The sequence below is a fragment of the Pelobates fuscus genome, chromosome 5, assembly GCF_036172605.1.
Source record: "Pelobates fuscus isolate aPelFus1 chromosome 5, aPelFus1.pri, whole genome shotgun sequence".
NCBI lineage: Eukaryota > Metazoa > Chordata > Amphibia > Anura > Pelobatidae > Pelobates > Pelobates fuscus.
Genome location: NC_086321.1, coordinates 153,271,071 through 153,288,384, shown reverse-complemented (window position 1 = coordinate 153,288,384; position 17,314 = coordinate 153,271,071). Strand labels below are relative to the sequence as shown.

The 17,314-nt window shown below is 40.5% G+C and overlaps 1 protein-coding gene across 1 annotated transcript; it reads left to right on the top strand.

Annotated features, from left to right (window-relative positions):
* The first annotated feature begins 5,820 nt into the window (after positions 1-5,820).
* On the top strand, positions 5,821-15,453 carry SNRPD3 (small nuclear ribonucleoprotein D3 polypeptide). Its single transcript, XM_063454519.1, has 4 exons — positions 5,821-5,955; positions 8,239-8,388; positions 10,980-11,172; positions 14,804-15,453. Exons 2-4 carry the CDS (start codon positions 8,263-8,265, stop codon positions 14,863-14,865), a joined length of 381 nt encoding a protein of 126 aa, XP_063310589.1. The 5' UTR covers positions 5,821-5,955; positions 8,239-8,262; the 3' UTR covers positions 14,866-15,453.
* Positions 15,454-17,314: the final 1,861 nt, after the last annotated feature.

The window sequence follows — 17,314 nt, the reverse complement described above, 5'->3', positions numbered from 1 at the left end:
ATAGTGACTGAGAGCCTTATATCGGCAGACACTAAAATCACTACATATAGTGACTGAGAGCCTTATATCGGCAGACACTAAAATCACTACATGTAGTGACTGAGAGCCTTATATCCGCAGACACTAAAATCACTATATGTAGTGATTGAGAGCTTTATATCGGCAGACACTAAAATCACTATATGTAGTGACTGAGAGCTTTATCTTTATATCCGCAGACACTAAAATCACTACATGTAGTGACTGAGAGCTTTATATCAGCAGACACTTAAATCACTACATGTAGTGACTGAGAGCTTTATTTCGGCAGACACTTAAATCACTATATGTAGTGACTAAGAGCTTTATATCCGCAGACACTAAAATCACTATATGTAGTGACTGAGAGCTTTATATTCGCAGACACTAAAATCACTATATGTAGTGACTGAGAGCATTATATCCACAGACACTAAAATCACTAAATGTTGTGACTGAGAGCCTTATATCCGCAGACACTAAAATCACTATACGTAGTGACGGAGAGCTTTATATCCGCAGACACTACAATCACTACATGTAGTGACTGAGAGCTTTATATTCACAGACACTAAAATCACTATCTATAGTGAGTGAAAGCTTTATATCTGCAGACACTAAAATTAATATATGTACTGGCAGAGCTTTTTATCTGCAGTCAATAAAAGCACTATATGTCGTACCTAGAAGGTAATCATCTGTGTGCAGGGAACTGGATAAAAAGGCTTGAAATCTGGGAGTATTTATATATAGACTAGAGGAAGGTAGAGTGATAGATATCTGTCTTTTCCAGGAAGAATCCCATTACATTTGACGAAATGTATAAATTAGAGCAGGGATTCCCAATTAATATTTCCTGTGGAACCCTTTGACATAGTGTACTCTACACAAATATTAGTGTTTTAGAGAAATAAAATGTACTATACCGATAATATCTGTGAAATGGCAGTTTATGTATGTAAAATGCAAAAAACAAATATAAATTCTAATTTTGGCAAGGGTTTGTGACTAAGTGGCTACTAAAAAATACTGGACATTTGAATACCTTGGGTTGTCTACTTTTACAAATGGTATGACATGATGGGGTTAATTTTCATTCCTAGGCTGCTATACGGTCTCAAAGGCAACATAGGCCCCGCAAAACAATCTGGCAAATTTCAATGTGCAAACATGGAAAAGGGGAAAGACCTACATTTGATCTCTGTAAGTTTGCAAAAACCCATAAAACCTGAACATTGGGGGCACTGCTGTACTTGCTGGACACATTTTGGGATGTTCTTTGTCAGTAACACATAACAGGAACTGAGAATCCATGCCTAAACTTCAATGTGAAAGAAAAATAACACAAAAAAATGACTACCCAAAAGTTTGACAAAGACTGGTGGTAGAATTAGTGCATGGAAAGTGTTAAAATACCACCATTTGAAATACCCTAGGGCAGTGTTTCCCAACCCAGTCCTCAAGGCACACCTACCAGTCCAGGATTTAAGGATTACCCAGTTTTGTCTAAGGTGTTTTTAGAAAAAAAAGAAAAAACACCTTAGACAAAACTGGGTAATCCTTAAATCCTGGACTGGTAGGTGTGCCTTGAGGACTGGGTTGGGAAACACTGCCCTAGGGTGTCTACTTTTCAAAAATAAATGGTTTGTTGGGAGTAAATTATATTGGCTGGCTTCAATAATTTCCCAAATAGGACATGGGTGCACGATGACCAGCTGTGAAAATTCCAAGATGGAAAACTGGAATGCGCACCCTCCAAATAAGGTATTTTAGCCCCCAGAGAACCTGACACACCTATACATGGGTGGTATTGCTGTACTCGGGAGATGTTGCTGTACACATATTGGGGTGTTCGTTGGCAGTAACCCTTACAGTTCTCAGTATATGTATTCTTAAATTGCTATGTGTGTCAAAAAATCACCAAATATATATATTTTTTTAATTTGGCATAGTTTGGTGGTAAAATGGTTGCATGAAAAGAGCATGAAAAGAGTCAAAATACCCCAAGTGTAATGCATTAGGTTGTCTTCTTTTAAAAAATATATACATGTGAAGGGTTATTCAGGGATTCCTGACAGTTATTAGTGTTACAATGTAACTTGCGTTCAAAAAAATGGTTTGGAAATGGCAAAGTGCTACTTGTACTTATTGTCCTATAACTTGCAAAAAAAAACTAAGAACATGTTAATATTGGGTATTTCTAAACTCAGGACAAAATTTAGAAACTATTTATCATGGGTGTTTTTTGGCGGTTGTAGATGCGTAACAGATTTTGGAGGTCAAAGTTAGAAAAAGTGTGTTTTTGTTTACATTTTTTCATCATATTTTATAAAAAATTATATAATAAATTATATGATATTATGAAAATAATGGTATTTTTAGAAAGACCATTTAATGGCAAAAAACAACGGTATATAATATGTGTGGGTACAGTAACTGAGTAAGAGGAAAATTACAGCTAAACACAAACACCGCAAAAATGTGAAATAGCCCTTGTCCTTCATGGTTATAAAATTGAAAAGCAGTATGGTCACTAAGCGGTTAAAGACTTTTCTTCAAGCAGCATTGAGACGTTTGTGATCGGCATGAGAGCTTGCATACAGTGTGTGTTTTAGGACTGATTGTCTGCTTAAAAGCCAGGCAGTGTAACAAGGTTAATTTAGAAAAAATGTTTGTAAAATGAATAAAAGAGGACACACTCGTCACACATATAGCATTTCAGCAAATTGCCTTAGGAGTCTGGAATGTTCCTGCAGAGTGTTTAAAGATGACTCTCCCAGTAGACAGAATAAAGATATACCCCGATTCAATAGGACTGTCACAATTTGAGGTCATAGGGAAACCACAGACAGGTCTCACCAGATGCTTTTGCACTGTGCAAATTGCCCTCATGGCGTATAGTCAGTGCAGTTCTCACATGGGCTACACTGAGTGGGGCTAGCCAGCAGGGCTGCCGGTTAGCCTGGTGTACATACACACTAGGCCGACATTATAACACCTTTTTGGAAGCCCTACACACAAAGAGATAATAAACACATTCTTTTTCGCATATCCTCTGTACCGCATTCTTACAGCCCAATAGGAGGTATGTAAAGGTAATGCAAATAGCTATTGTATGAAAAGAAAAAGTCTAAAATAAATGTAATTTTTTTTAGCACTTAGAAATATTCTGATCTCTCTTCAGCTCTGTCAGCTTCCTGTGCCAAAAGCCATCTTTCTAAAACTCCTGGAGAATTAGTATGCCAGGAGCCATTGTCACTACTGTACTCTTGTGCATGCGCAACAAAAAAAAATAGTCTATAGTCTGTGGAGGATTCTGTGAAATCTTTAATAAATAATTTTTTAATTAGAAAGAGAAAGATAGAGAGAGTATGTCAGACTGCTGAAGCAAAAAGGGGGGTAACCCCTACTGAACAACTGAAAAGGAAAGAAAAAAATTCAGAATAACCCTGAGGGTACACTAATATCGGAAAGTACACCTACAGGGTATTCTTATCGTAACAGCAGTCCATAAATGATAAAATATAACTTTTAATAGTCAATTTAAAAGCAAACAGGTCTGTAGACTAATAATAGGACAGAAATAATAAATGAGTAGAAAGAGTTGAAGTCAAGAGATGGCTCAAATAGGAGAAAATGGAGATAATTAAATAAACGAGGTCTGTGCAGAAAACCCCAGCGTGTCTGTGACGGAATGCAGTAGTATAGTCCACGATGTCCGCTGGTATCACAGGTAATCCACAGTCAGGTTAGAAAGCAAGGCAATATTCCCAATTCTCCCAATAACCGGACGAAACACAGTTTGGGAGTCAACTAACTGGCTTTATTCACAAGCTGCATATTTATACAGTTCCCCATGCAAGGGGTTTTCTTACAGATGTTCCAGGGGTTTTATCCCAGCATGCAGTATAATTCTCCCAGCAGACCCTGCTGCACGAGAGGGATACTCCCACTAAAATGGACGATTAACCCCTTAAGGACACATGACGTGTCTGACACGTCATGATTCCCTTTTATTCCAGAAGTTTGGTCCTTAAGGGGTTAAGTAGATTATCCCCTTGTGCAGCAAACCCGACAATTTACATTAAAATACAGTTTTTACGTTTTATTCGGTATTTTGACTGGGCCGAACGTTCGGTAGATAGCTGGGATCTGAGCGCATCTTTTGAGAGAATACCGCTCAGCTCCCAGCTGAAATAACCGAACGCCGCACCAAATAAAGTTATATATGGAAGTTCCCCTCAATCTGTCGATTGTATTTAGGGGAACGTTCCTACCGAACACCGGACTCCCGAACGGCCTGGAAGGGCAGCGGTGTTCGTGTCGTCGAGTAGCCGTTTTCAGTTCCAGGCGCTCGACGACAAAACACCGCTGAAGAATGGCGAATCCAAGATGGCCGACCGCCGCATGGTCGGTAGTCGAACGACGGCCACCTAGGAGAGCCTCTAATTACCGATTGCAACATTGTTGCAATCGGTTAACAAGTGCCACACGCCTCTAAGTGTGTGGTCTATCAGGGGAGCCCGGATTCGTTTGACGAACAGCCCGGATAGTCGCTGTTCGTCAAACGAAGTGTTCTGCATGCTGGTTGCTTACGGCTGCCAGCATGCGAACCACCATAATACCGTATACCTACAGCATAATATACACAGCACACAATACAGCCTACAGACAACCTTCTACATTGCAGTCCAGAAGTGGCTAGGTTTGCCACAGTGTCCACTCCCATACTGGATCCCAGCATAGCCATATTGACAAAAAACACCCCACTTCCCTGTATCACACGGCAAGAAGCTACCTCAGACAATAATCACTACTCAAACGTTATTGTATTCTGTCCTTGCTAAAATCCAACATCATAAATATTCCCCTTGATGAGCCGTTATTCGGTGAAACGCGCATCGGGACTAGGGACTAGTATAGGAGAGGGAGAAGGGACAGATAGCAATGATGCTGAATGGAGATCGTACAGATAGTCACCCTCTTCTAGACCTTTAACTTTTTCTTTTATTATATTGGATTTTAGCAAGGACAGAATACAATAAAGTTTGAGTAGTGATTATTGTCTGAGGTAGCTTCTTGCCGTGTGATACAGGGAAGTGGGGTGTTTTTTGTCAATATGGCTATGCTGGGATCCAGTATGGGAGTGGACACGCTGGGGTTTTCTGCACAGACCTCGTTTATTTAATTATCTCCATTTTCTCCTATTTGAGCCATCTCTTGACTTCAACTCTTTCTACTCATTTATTATTTCTGTCCTATTATTAGTCTACAGACCTGTTTGCTTTTAAATTGACTATTAAAAGTTATATTTTATCATTTATGGACTGCTGTTACGATAAGAATACCCTGTAGGTGTACTTTCCGATATTAGTGTACCCTCAGGGTTATTCTGAATTTGTTTCTTTCCTTTTCTTCAATAAATAATCTATAAATTCACAGTAAGGTGCAATAGGCATCTATTGTGTATCTCTGACATAATACTTTTTCTTAGAGCCTCAGTGTAATGGTAGCAGAAACAGGCCATTTTGTCAATATTGGCAATCACATGAGAAAAAGTAGTCTATACATTGTTTGCATAATTTTTAGCTTTTTAATTGTGTCTCAGCTTTCAAAGAAGTTCCATAACAGTCAAAAATAACTATTTTATGAATAATACATCAGTATAAAAAGCTCAAACATGAAAGAGTGGCTGTAAACCCAAAAGGTAATCATAACATTAACCCGCACTGGGCTCCTCCCTATTTCTATATAAAGAGGGCTTTGGTAACCCTGCTGCGTAGGATCGTTTTAGTTTGTCGCGTGTTTCCGGTCGGACTAGTCGCGTTGCACCATTCCTCAGGAAGTGAGCATTTTCTCGGCAGCTTCCGTTTCCTATTCCTGGTGCATTGTGGATCAGGCGGGACGCCATTTAGTCGTTGAACAGCAGCCACGCTAGTAAGTAACCGGCTCATTGGGAAACTAATAATAAATCAATGGAGAAACACCCCCAGAGATGGGGCCTTACAGTGGTGGGAGTGTAAGGAGTAAATGCTTTATTACTGGGCAAGAATATCGCAGTTAAATACGGGGTGAAGCCGGGAAACTCCAATAGAATGAATTGTATCAATGTGTTGTGTAAATAGAATGCCGGGGGACGGTGTGTTGGTGTCTCAGTCAGGTGGATACTTGGTGGTTATATGGAATACACTGAGACCAAGGAAAATCAAACTTACGGGGCTTGCTAAATCTGGGCATTGTATGAAGGGGGACGTACATATAGACCGTGAGCTGGGCTCTGGGAGGCAACTGGACGGCGAACGATTAGACGAGTTATAAAAGGTGCAAGGATGGGGAGACCTTGTGTAGGAGGAGGTAAACTGGCATGGCTACTGATGGACAATACAAATTTGCCGGTTTTGCTGTAACACTTAAATTAGGCATGTTATGCACATATCTGTAAACTTGTGTTTTATCAATTAATTTGAGACTCAATAGATAACGTCAATTTTAGGGTTATTAAGTGTGAATTCCACGTTTAAGGCCAAAATGGCTGAATTGACATTTTTTTTCCAAGTAGTGTATGTTTTCTCTATTGGCAAACTTGGCTGAAATTGTAGTAATTTACACTGAATTCTCTGCAACTCACACCTTTTTATGTCCCTTAATTTTGTGTGATTTGCATTGAGAAACTGTCAGTTGAAAGTGGAGTTGTTACTAGCACCATTGTGTGAAATGCTGAGCAATTCCAATAACATTTTAAAGGGGAACTGTCCAAATGTATGTATTCATTCTAGGGCCCCAGGTAAGAAGGTAAACCACTGCAACTTCCCCTACATAACCAGGACATAGGTGGGATGTACTGGTTATGGTGCTTAGAATAAAATTTTAAAGGACCACTATAGTGTCAGGAAATCAAACTTGTTTTCCTGACACTATATAATCCTTGGGGGGGCTCCCCTCCTGCTGGACTGAAGGGGTTAAAACTCCTTCAGCCACTTACCTTAATCCAGCTCTGTGCTCCCTCTGCGCTGGTGACCTCCTACCCCTCCGATGTCAGCTCCCGAGTGGAGCTGCATATGCGGCCAGTGCAACACGTGCCTTAAAACCGCCCATAGGAAAGCATTTCTCAATGCTTTCCTATTGACGTTCTGCGTGCTCAATGCCATTTTTGCATTAAGCGTCGCGAAGCGGCTTACATGAAAGCTGTGCTGGGTTAAAACCTGGGGGACCTGGCACCCAGACAACATGAGCTATAGTGGTCCTTTAATGTATTTTGCCAAGTTACCAGCAAATTGCTATGTAATAAAATGTATAACATGCACTGTTATCTTACGGTCTCATATGTCTGGAGGAGTACCTGATGAACCCATGCAGTAGCTCCTCCTGTAGCATACGTGAGGAATATAGTGGGGCTTCATGGCAACTTCTTCTGATGACCGGGTGGGAAGCTGTACACAATGGTATCCTCAGCAGTGTTTATTAGCTCTGCCATTCTGCTAATTTGGCTACACGTTTGATGCATTTCTTTTGTCTTAGGAGTACTGCAGTCTGTTTGCCTTGTAGATGGTGGTTGTGTGTTTTGTTTTTACACGTTAACTTTATATTACAGTAATGCTCCACTGCACATATTGTCCAATAAAATTAACGGTTTAGTACAGTGGTAGGAACCTTTGGCACCCCAGATGTTGTGGACTGCATCACCCATAAAGCTGGCAAAGCATCATGGGAGGTGTAGTCCAAAACATCTGGAGTGCTGAAGGTTGCTTATGCCTGGTTTAGTACAAATGCCCCCAGTGAAAATCATGCATGCCATCCCCTTTTAACTCTGCTCAGACTTTTTTGTGGCTGTCCAATTAAACATTTCCCAATGCAGTTCAGTGAGAAGGCTTTGCAAGGCAGGTGCACTTGCCTGGCTCTTGATTGAATTTTCTATTTTTGTTTTTTCTTCTGAGCTAAGCAATCAGGAAGTAACATGATTTGTTGTCTGACAGCCTCGGAAGGGGAATGTAACAAACAATTTAGAAAAGTTCCAGTTCCTATTGAAATCTCATGTAACACGAGACACATAATACACTTTAGCAAGCTGAAGTGTTTTAGGGGTGCGATATGTTCCTTTCAATAGCTCTGCAGGGTAGGTAAAGGCTTTGGGCAGAATAAATATGCTGGTGTTTAGGGACTTCTGAAACTGTGACTTTTCTGTACTGGTCTGTCTGTCTTACTTACATGTGTGTTCTGCAGGTTTGTCACCTTGAACCAACAAACATGTCTATTGGCGTGCCAATCAAAGTTCTCCATGAGGCAGAAGGACACATTGTGACATGTGAAACCAACACTGGTGAAGTGTACAGAGGAAAGCTGATAGAGGCAGAGGACAATATGAACTGTCAGGTGCGTTGTGTATAAAAGTAATTCATAATACTCCTAAAATGCAGTGGCATCACTTTGCTTATTACCACTGTTTATAATTTGCATTTTGGGGCAAATACTTAACCTCTTCACTGAATTGGGGTAATTGTTGCTTTTTGCCAAAATGTTTAGAGTAACTTATGATGAAAAAGGGAAAGTGTTCACTTTACTCAGTGATTTAAGGTACTGCTTTTTAAATTTATAGACCCCAAAGCCAAATAGCTTTAAATGTTCTGTACCTATTCAGATAATTTGTCTGCAAATAACAGGTGTTTCCTCTATTGATTACATGTGACATGAGTCACTGCTGGATGTAGAAAGTAAACTATGATGAACATGGCGCCGTTTCACATTAAAGTGTGAAGGTTCCTTATATTGGATAGAAAATGTATCTTTAAGTGACTAGTTAATAAATGGTGTTGCTGTACTACCTGTGTTGAGTGAATCTGATAGTTTGGTACTGGACTCTCCTCCAGGTGATAATCGGTCTCCATATGCAAATGTTATAACTCACTTGCGCTTTTATCGAAGTAATCAAACTTTTTATTTTAAATTTTTTGGAGACTTTTTTTTTTTTTTAGTGGGAATTGAACAGACTACTGGATTTGCCTAGGGGAAACCTATTTTGATGCCATAAGTTAGTCAGAGGAAAACCTGCATATGTGCATATAGATGTATTTACATTTTAAAACCCCCTTACAATAAGTTCCTAAAGGCTGACTGCAAGCTTTTTTGTATGTAAAACATAACCCCCGAGACATGCTTTCAAATCTGTTAATAAAGATCAGATGTGTACATTACAGCCTACACATACCTCCACTGGCCACTCAGATGGCTACTAGAGGTGCTTTCTAGGGCAGTGTGCAGCACTGACATTTCACATCTCTACCCTCTGCATGAAGACACTGTATATGCGGATTGGCCAGGACTATTTGGCTTGTGCTGGCTCTGCCCCTGACCTGCTTTCTTAAAGTGACACTATAGGCACCCAGACCACTTCCACTCATTGAAGTGGTCAGGATGCAGTGCCCTTTTTGCACTTAGTGCTGTAATGTAAAACATTGCAGTTCCAAAGCCTACCAGACAGCCATTTGAGGGCTTCCTGAATCTAAACAGACCTTTGGTCCGGTACCTGACGCTGGACGTCCTCACACTCTGCATGAGGACTTCAGTGCAGACTTCCCCTATAATAAAGCATTGATTCAATGCCTTCCTATGGGGAGGTCAAATGCATGTGCATAAGCACCTGCTTGTTGCGGGACGTTGGAGAGGGGGGAAGCATCTACTCAGGTAAGGTAAATGAAGGATTTTTAACAATTTACCTGGTATGTGGTAGGGATCGACCGATATTGATTTTTTAGAGCCGATGTTCTGTGAACTTTCAGGCCGATAACAGATTTAATTTGCCGATATTCTGTACATTTACCATTTTGGAAAATAGAAACTATTTCTAAAGGTAAATGCACAAAACATACATGGCGCGGTGTGTTTATTATATACACACACTCCATTAAATATAGTGTTTGTGTAGTGTATGTGTATATAATGGAGTGTGTGTTAGGGGGCATTTTGTTAAATTATTTTTTTTTATATTTAATTTATTTTTGTTGTCCCCCCTCCCTACTTGTTTCCTGGCTAGGGAGGGGTGATATAGCAGTCCCTGGTGGTCCAGTGGCATTGGCTGAGCTGTGGGGGGCGGGCAGCAAGCATTTACTCACCTCCCAGCAGCTCCTCCAGCTCCCAGTGTAAGTATCTCGGCCAGTGTGCCGCGCGGAGTGTTGCCATGGTAACACGTGGCAACGCTCTGACAGCCGCGGGTCTCGCAAGATTTACACTGGGGAGCTGCTGGGAGGTGAGTAAACGCTTGCTGCCCGCCCCCCCCCCAGGACCGCCAGGCTTGTAATGAGCCTGGCGGTCCTAGGAGGTATTATTGGCAATATCGGTATCTATATTGGCCGATACTGATATTGCCGAAAATACAGAATATCAGCCGATTATATCGGTAAAACCGATAATCTGTCGATCCCTAGTATGTGGTCGAGAGAGGGCAGGGGGAGCGATAGTGCCAGGAATCCAGTTTTGTATTCCTGGCAATATATAGTATCCCTTTAACAAGCTGAGCCAATCAAATGCTTTACTATGGGAAAGCATTGTGATTGGCTCACGTCACCACTACAGATGGGATTTTGTCACCTTTATAGGACAAAGGATGCCATATTTTTGGTTCCGATAGTGTCCGTATTATGCGTGTAGGGTTTCTGATGTTGCTTATAAGGTAATTTTAAAGGCATAGGTAGCAAAATTGGTGGTACTGGACCTATCGGAACAATTTTATCCTTTTGACTTTTATATTATTTTTTTTAATGTTTGTATTTCTTGTCTTAATACTTAACATTATGGGATCATTCTTTTTAAGCTATTAAAGGAACACTATAGCATTAGGAATACAAACTTGCATTCCTAATGCTATAATGTCACTGTCCGTTCTTTTTCAGGCTTTTTCTTTTGTTCACAAGTTATTTCTAATGTGTGGCAAGGAGTTTAGAGTTTATTTTTTTTATTTTTCTTTCTAGATGTCAAATATCACAGTGACCTACCGGGATGGCAGAGTGGCACAACTAGAACAGGTCTACATCAGAGGCAGCAAAATAAGATTTCTCATTCTTCCAGACATGTTGAAAAATGCTCCTATGTTAAAGAGTATGAAGAATAAAAACCAAGGATCTGGAGCAGGAAGGGGAAAAGCTGCTATTCTCAAAGCTCAAGGTCGGTGTAATTTTTAAGACCAATGTGTTTTTTGGGCTGTTATCTCAAAATCACAAACCCTTGTCGGTTATCAAAATCTTTGATAATATTGTAGATTTAGCCAATAAGAGGTGAATCTGTCATGACAGATCTAGGTTTGCAGTTTTCTAACCATCTGACTTGACTAGTTTTATATTGGGTAAAGGTAAAATGTAGTTACCTGAATATACTTTTTTTTTTGGAGTGGGACCCGCCATAGACAGAGCCAGTTCCCTGCAGCTGTTGATGGCTTTCAGGATTGATGCTTGGACTCCGCCCAGAGGCCATCAATGTTAATTCTATGCATATTGTACTTCTCTCATCTGTGTTGTCTGCAGATGTGACAATATTCTTCCTTGTAGGAAGAATGCCTAAAAGGGAAGATTGCTTCCCCCTCCCATCCATGGTGCGCTCTCCTGTCTCTCAGTTAAAAAAAAAAAAAGTGCAGAGCTTGCATATGTGATCTGAGAAGAGCTGTTAATCTTAAAGATTTTCTTGCCCTGCTCTCTAGCGTGCTGTTTACTGATGCCTGGGCTGGAGTGAGGTCCTATAGTGGCATCACGGAAGGGAGCAGAGAAAAGAGCAGGAATTATCACATGGGTTGCCTGCACCCTCAGCGGGCTGCCTCTGTTGAACGGGCTGGCAAACACCCAGGCATCAGGATAACACTTTTAATCGCCCTGGCACCTTGCTTTGTTGAGCCCTGTTTGTATAATGTATGTGTGTATTTTTAAAAAATATTTATTTATTACTGGTATTCTATAAAGCGCCAACAGATTCCGCAGCGCTGTACAATTAGTGGCGAACGTACAATATACACAGACAAATACCAAAGGTTGAGAGAGTCCTGCCTTTAAGCTGCTATTTAGCAATTGGAGCTCTTTTATACAAAGTGCTTAGCTATACTGGTTTAGCAGTAGATGGCAGTATTGGTCTACATCAGGGGTAGGCAACCTTCGGCTCTACAGATGTTTTGGACTACATCTCCCATAATGCTTTTACAGCCATATTGCTGGCAAAGCATCAAGGGAGATGTAGTCCACAACATCTGTAGAGCCGAAGGTTGCCTACCCCTGGTCTACATCAATATATTCTAGTTCTAGGTCACTTAATGACCTTAACCCGCTGCTGCCATACCCACACTTCATAATGCAAGTTTGCATTTTTTTTCCCCCCCGCAGTTTTCATTTCTTAATAATTTCACAGCGTATATTGGTATAGAGAACAAAATAGGGTGTGAAAATATTAAAGGACCACTATAGGGCCAGGAAAACATACTTGGTCCTTGGGTCCCCTCACCCTCGTGGTCCCCCTCCTGCCAGGCTCTAGGGTGAGGAAGGGGTTAATCCCTTACCTTTTTTCCAGCACTGGGGACTCTCCTCCTTTCCCTGTCATCAGCTGAATGCACATGCGTGGCATGAGCCGCGCGCATTCAGCCAGTCCACAGGAGAGAATTCTCAATGCTTTCCTATGGACGCTGGTGTCTTCTCACTGTGAATCAGTGAGAAGCGCCTCTTTGGCTGTCAATGAGAGCCACTAGAGACTGGATTAACCCATATGTAAACATAGCAGTTTCTGTGAAACTGCTATGTTTACAGCAGAAAGGGTTAATCCTAGGTGGACCTGGCACCCAGACCACTTCATTAAGCTGAAGTGGTCTGGGTGCCTATAGTTGTCCTTTAAGAAATGAAAACCTGTTAAATTGATAAAATGTTTGTCCATATACCGTATATACTCGAGTATAAGCTGACCCGAATATAAGCCGAGGCCCCTAATTTTACCCCCAAAAATTGGGAAAACGTATTGACTCGAGTATAAGACTAGGGTGGGAAATGAAGCAGCTACTGGTAAATTTCTAAATAAAATTAGATCCTAAAAAAATTATATTAACTGAATATTTATTTACAGCGTGTGTGTATATGAATGCAGTGTGTATATGAATGCAGTGTATATGAATGCAGTGTGTATGCAGTGTGTATGAGTGCAGTGTGTGTAGTATGAATGCAGTGTGTGTATGAATGCAGTGTGTATGAATGCAGTGTGTGTGTATGAGTGCAGTGTGTGTATGAGTGCAGTGTGTGTGTATGAGTGCAGTGTGTGTGTATGAGTGCAGTGTGTGTGTATGAGTGCAGTGTGTGTGTATGAGTGCAGTGTGTGTGTATGAGTGCAGTGTGTGTGTATGAGTGCAGTGTGTGTGTATGAGTGCAGTGTGTGTGTATGAGTGCAGTGTGTGTGTATGAGTGCAGTGTGTGTGTATGAGTGCAGTGTGTGTGTATGAGTGCAGTGTGTGTGTATGAGTGCAGTGTGTGTGTATGAGTGCAGTGTGTGTGTATGAGTGCAGTGTGTGTGTGTATGAGTGCAGTGTGTGTGTGTATGAGTGCAGTGTGTGTGTGTATGAGTGCAGTGTGTGTGTGTATGAGTGCAGTGTGTGTGTGTATGAGTGCAGTGTGTGTGTGTATGAGTGCAGTGTGTGTGTGTATGAGTGCAGTGTGTGTGTGTATGAGTGCAGTGTGTGTGTGTATGAGTGCAGTGTGTGTGTGTATGAGTGCAGTGTGTGTGTGTATGAGTGCAGTGTGTGTGTGTATGAGTGCAGTGTGTGTGTGTATGAGTGCAGTGTGTGTGTGTATGAGTGCAGTGTGTGTGTGTATGAGTGCAGTGTGTGTGTGTATGAGTGCAGTGTGTGTGTGTGTATGAGTGCAGTGTGTGTGTGTGTATGAGTGCAGTGTGTGTGTGTGTATGAGTGCAGTGTGTGTGTGTGTATGAGTGCAGTGTGTGTGTGTGTATGAGTGCAGTGTGTGTGTGTGAGTATTTTCTTAATTATTATTTAATTATTATCTTAATATTTTTTTTTGTTATTTTTTTTAGGTAATTATTTTTTTATTTTATTAATTGTATTTTTTTTTTGTTATTATTATTTTAATATTTTTTTTCTTATTTGTTTTATTAATATTTTTATTTTTTCGTCCCCCCTCCCTGCCTGTTAGCTGGCCAGGGAGGGGGGCTCTCACTCCCTGGTGGTCCAGTGGATGGGCTGTAGGAGGGGGGCTGGCAGGAAGCTGTAACTTACCTTCACAGCAGCTCCTGTCAGCTCCCTTCTCTCTCCTCCGTCCGTGCAGCTCCCAGGTCAGCTTCCTCTGCAACTCTCGCGGGCGCGCGGAGCGTTGCCACGGTAATCCGTGGCAACGCTCTGACCCCGCGGCTCTCGCGAGAGTTGCAGAGGAAGCCGACCTGGGAGCTGCACGGACGGAGGAGAGAGAAGGGAGCTGACAGGAGCTGCTGTGAAGGTAAGTTACAGCTCTGCCAGCCCCCCTCTCCCCCCAGTCTGTATTATGGCAATGAAAATTGCCATAATACAGACACTCACTCGAGTATAAGACGAGTGGGAGTTTTTCGGCACAAAAAATGTGCTGAAAAACTCGTCTTATACTCGAGTATATACGGTAAGTTTTGAGCGTATTTTGTCTGGAAATTTCAGGGTTATGTTCTTACAATATATTGTACTAGTCTGTAATGCCCACAATTTGAACATTTAAAATGCGTTCTTTGGTTAATAGGTTTAAATCTTAATCTAGAATGTAATGTAACTTTTTTTTTTTCTTTTTTCTTGTTCCAGTGGCAGCAAGAGGCAGAGGACGTGGCATGGGTCGTGGAAATATTTTCCAAAAACGACGATAACAGTGTTTTGTGTTTTAATTGCCCCACCTGACTGTTTAAGCAACCCTTCTTCTGTAGTGTTTTTTTTTTTTATTAATAAAATTGTTCACAAAAAAGATCTGTCCCTTTAATTATCCCATGTTTTGAAACTGGATGAACCTCCTTAAAATGATGCTAACTGTCTTCATATGCTAAACTATGATGAGGTTCTTTTGCTTTTTGTATAATTTTAAGGAATTCAAAGTGAATTTAGCATTTTATGGCAAATTTAGCTGAACTTTTGTCATTGACCCTTAATGTTTACAACTGGAAGTGAGATTTGGGATACTGGGGAATCCATACGTTTTAACACCACTCCTGAGCAGCTTTGCCCAGGCCACACTTGGCAAAAGGCTAGATTGTATATACCCCTCTTAAAGTACATGAACAAATAAAATGCAATGGTTTTTGTTTCTTTGAGCCCATATAGTCACAACAGGCATGTATCGTGCTACAGGACACTGCATCACACCTAAGTTTGAACCTTGCTCCCCTTAACTGGTTGAGGCTTTGTCCTGATTGCTTCACTACTATATATTAAAAAATAAATAAAAATCCAGACAATGGTTAGCATGGTCTTGCTATAATTATTGCTTAGATTTACAATTGTCTTGTTCTGTAATGTTTAATATACATTTGATCTACGCATGTGAACTTGGGCGGCATACATTTTTACTAACCTTTTTAATGATCAAATGAGAAGTAGAATCCAGTCCTATTGATTCTGCTAGCCCTTAATATAGGTTTTGGTTACTGAAGTATGAGCCAGGAATAACTGAATACATAAAAGCTACATTTAAGGATATTAACTGCTGTCCTAAACATTAACAGTAATACATTCCAGTTGTTGGCATTTTATTTCCCCAATTCAAAATATTATGAAAGGCTTAAAAGCTTTGTGCAATATTTGTGGAAAAACAATTTTATCAAATAAAATCACTCAACTCCATCTTTTCATATCTTGTACATTCGATTAGTGGGTCATTACAAAGCTTTTCTTTCATGTGTATAAAAGCCCTATTGTCTATACTGCAAAGCTAAAAATCACGTCTTGTTCTTCCCATTGTGTGTGGTTGTCGCTTCGTAAAACAAAACCTAAAAGAAGGCAATCTCTATCATTTCCTCCATGGTCTGACCTATTGGGACTTATTGGAGCGTGTTTATAAGTTGTTCAGGAAACTGCAGTTGATAACATTGTAATCTATTAATGACTCTTGTTTTGACATGGTTCTGTTTGGATCCTACAAGGTAAGTTTTATGAGCTCACTCCAATGTTTAACTGCGATCTAGACTAATTTTGTTTTGAAGTGAACATTTCAGGTTTTGTTCATTTTAACATACAATATCATATAACAGTGACTTGAGGCCCGTTTAGTGGGTGTTTGCGTATATGCACTTCTACATGCTTACTGATAAGGCCTCTTTGATAAGCAAATGTATTTGTGGTTGTGGAGCTTCGCAATAGACTGTGTCCCTACCAATATTTATTTGGCAACGTACAAAGCAACTACTGTTCCTCACTTCTTATTCTAAACTCACAAGTTTGCATAGTATTGTATCATGAGATTTTGACAGTCGTTACGTTTGACTTATTTCCCTCCCTTTAACATGCTAGCACATTGTAGATATTAAAAACTTCAATAATTTATATGTTGTGCTTATTGTAACTTTAAAAATTAAAATATGCCAGTAGAAATTCTAAACTGTTCTATTCAGCCCGATAAAGGGAAACCAATTATACTGGTTCCAGTGTGTATGTAATCCAAGATTGCAATTTCTAAATAGTCTGTCAGTACAACGCTTCATTTAAATGTAAATCCACAATAAGTGATATATTGCATTGTATGAAGTTATTATATGGCTCTCTGCAGGATATCGAAGTCCCCTCCTCCCCAATAGTTTTGTAATACTCTAAGGCTGTTGCAATGAGGTTTGCTGATAAGTGAGACTGCCAGTCTGAATAGGGCCTACTAGAGAGACCATGTTTAAACCAGCATGCCCAGAGCAATCCTTTGCTGTTACTCAAGGGTCCATATGGTGTTACCTCCAGCCAGTGGAAACTACTTGTACTTTGCACAGGTAACCATGGCAATGCTGATTTCGAAGTGATATGTTCCACAGGCTCTACCCAGGGATTAACATTAACCCCATAGCCCCCTGCCTAGCTTCATTTATGTCTTCATTGAAAACTTTTTAACACTCATCTAATTACCCGGTTGCTGCTGCTTCCCTACCACCCAGAATCCACCACTGGTGCAAAATACAACATATAACAAGTGATAAACAGCCTTTATGGGGTAATTTACATATGTCGAGTATGTATTTGTGCGCGTATATATGATTACACAATCCAGCGCACTTGCTTATTCACGAAATATGATTTCAAATCTCAGATTGTAATTTTATTTAAAAACCTCACCTAGGCAAAAAA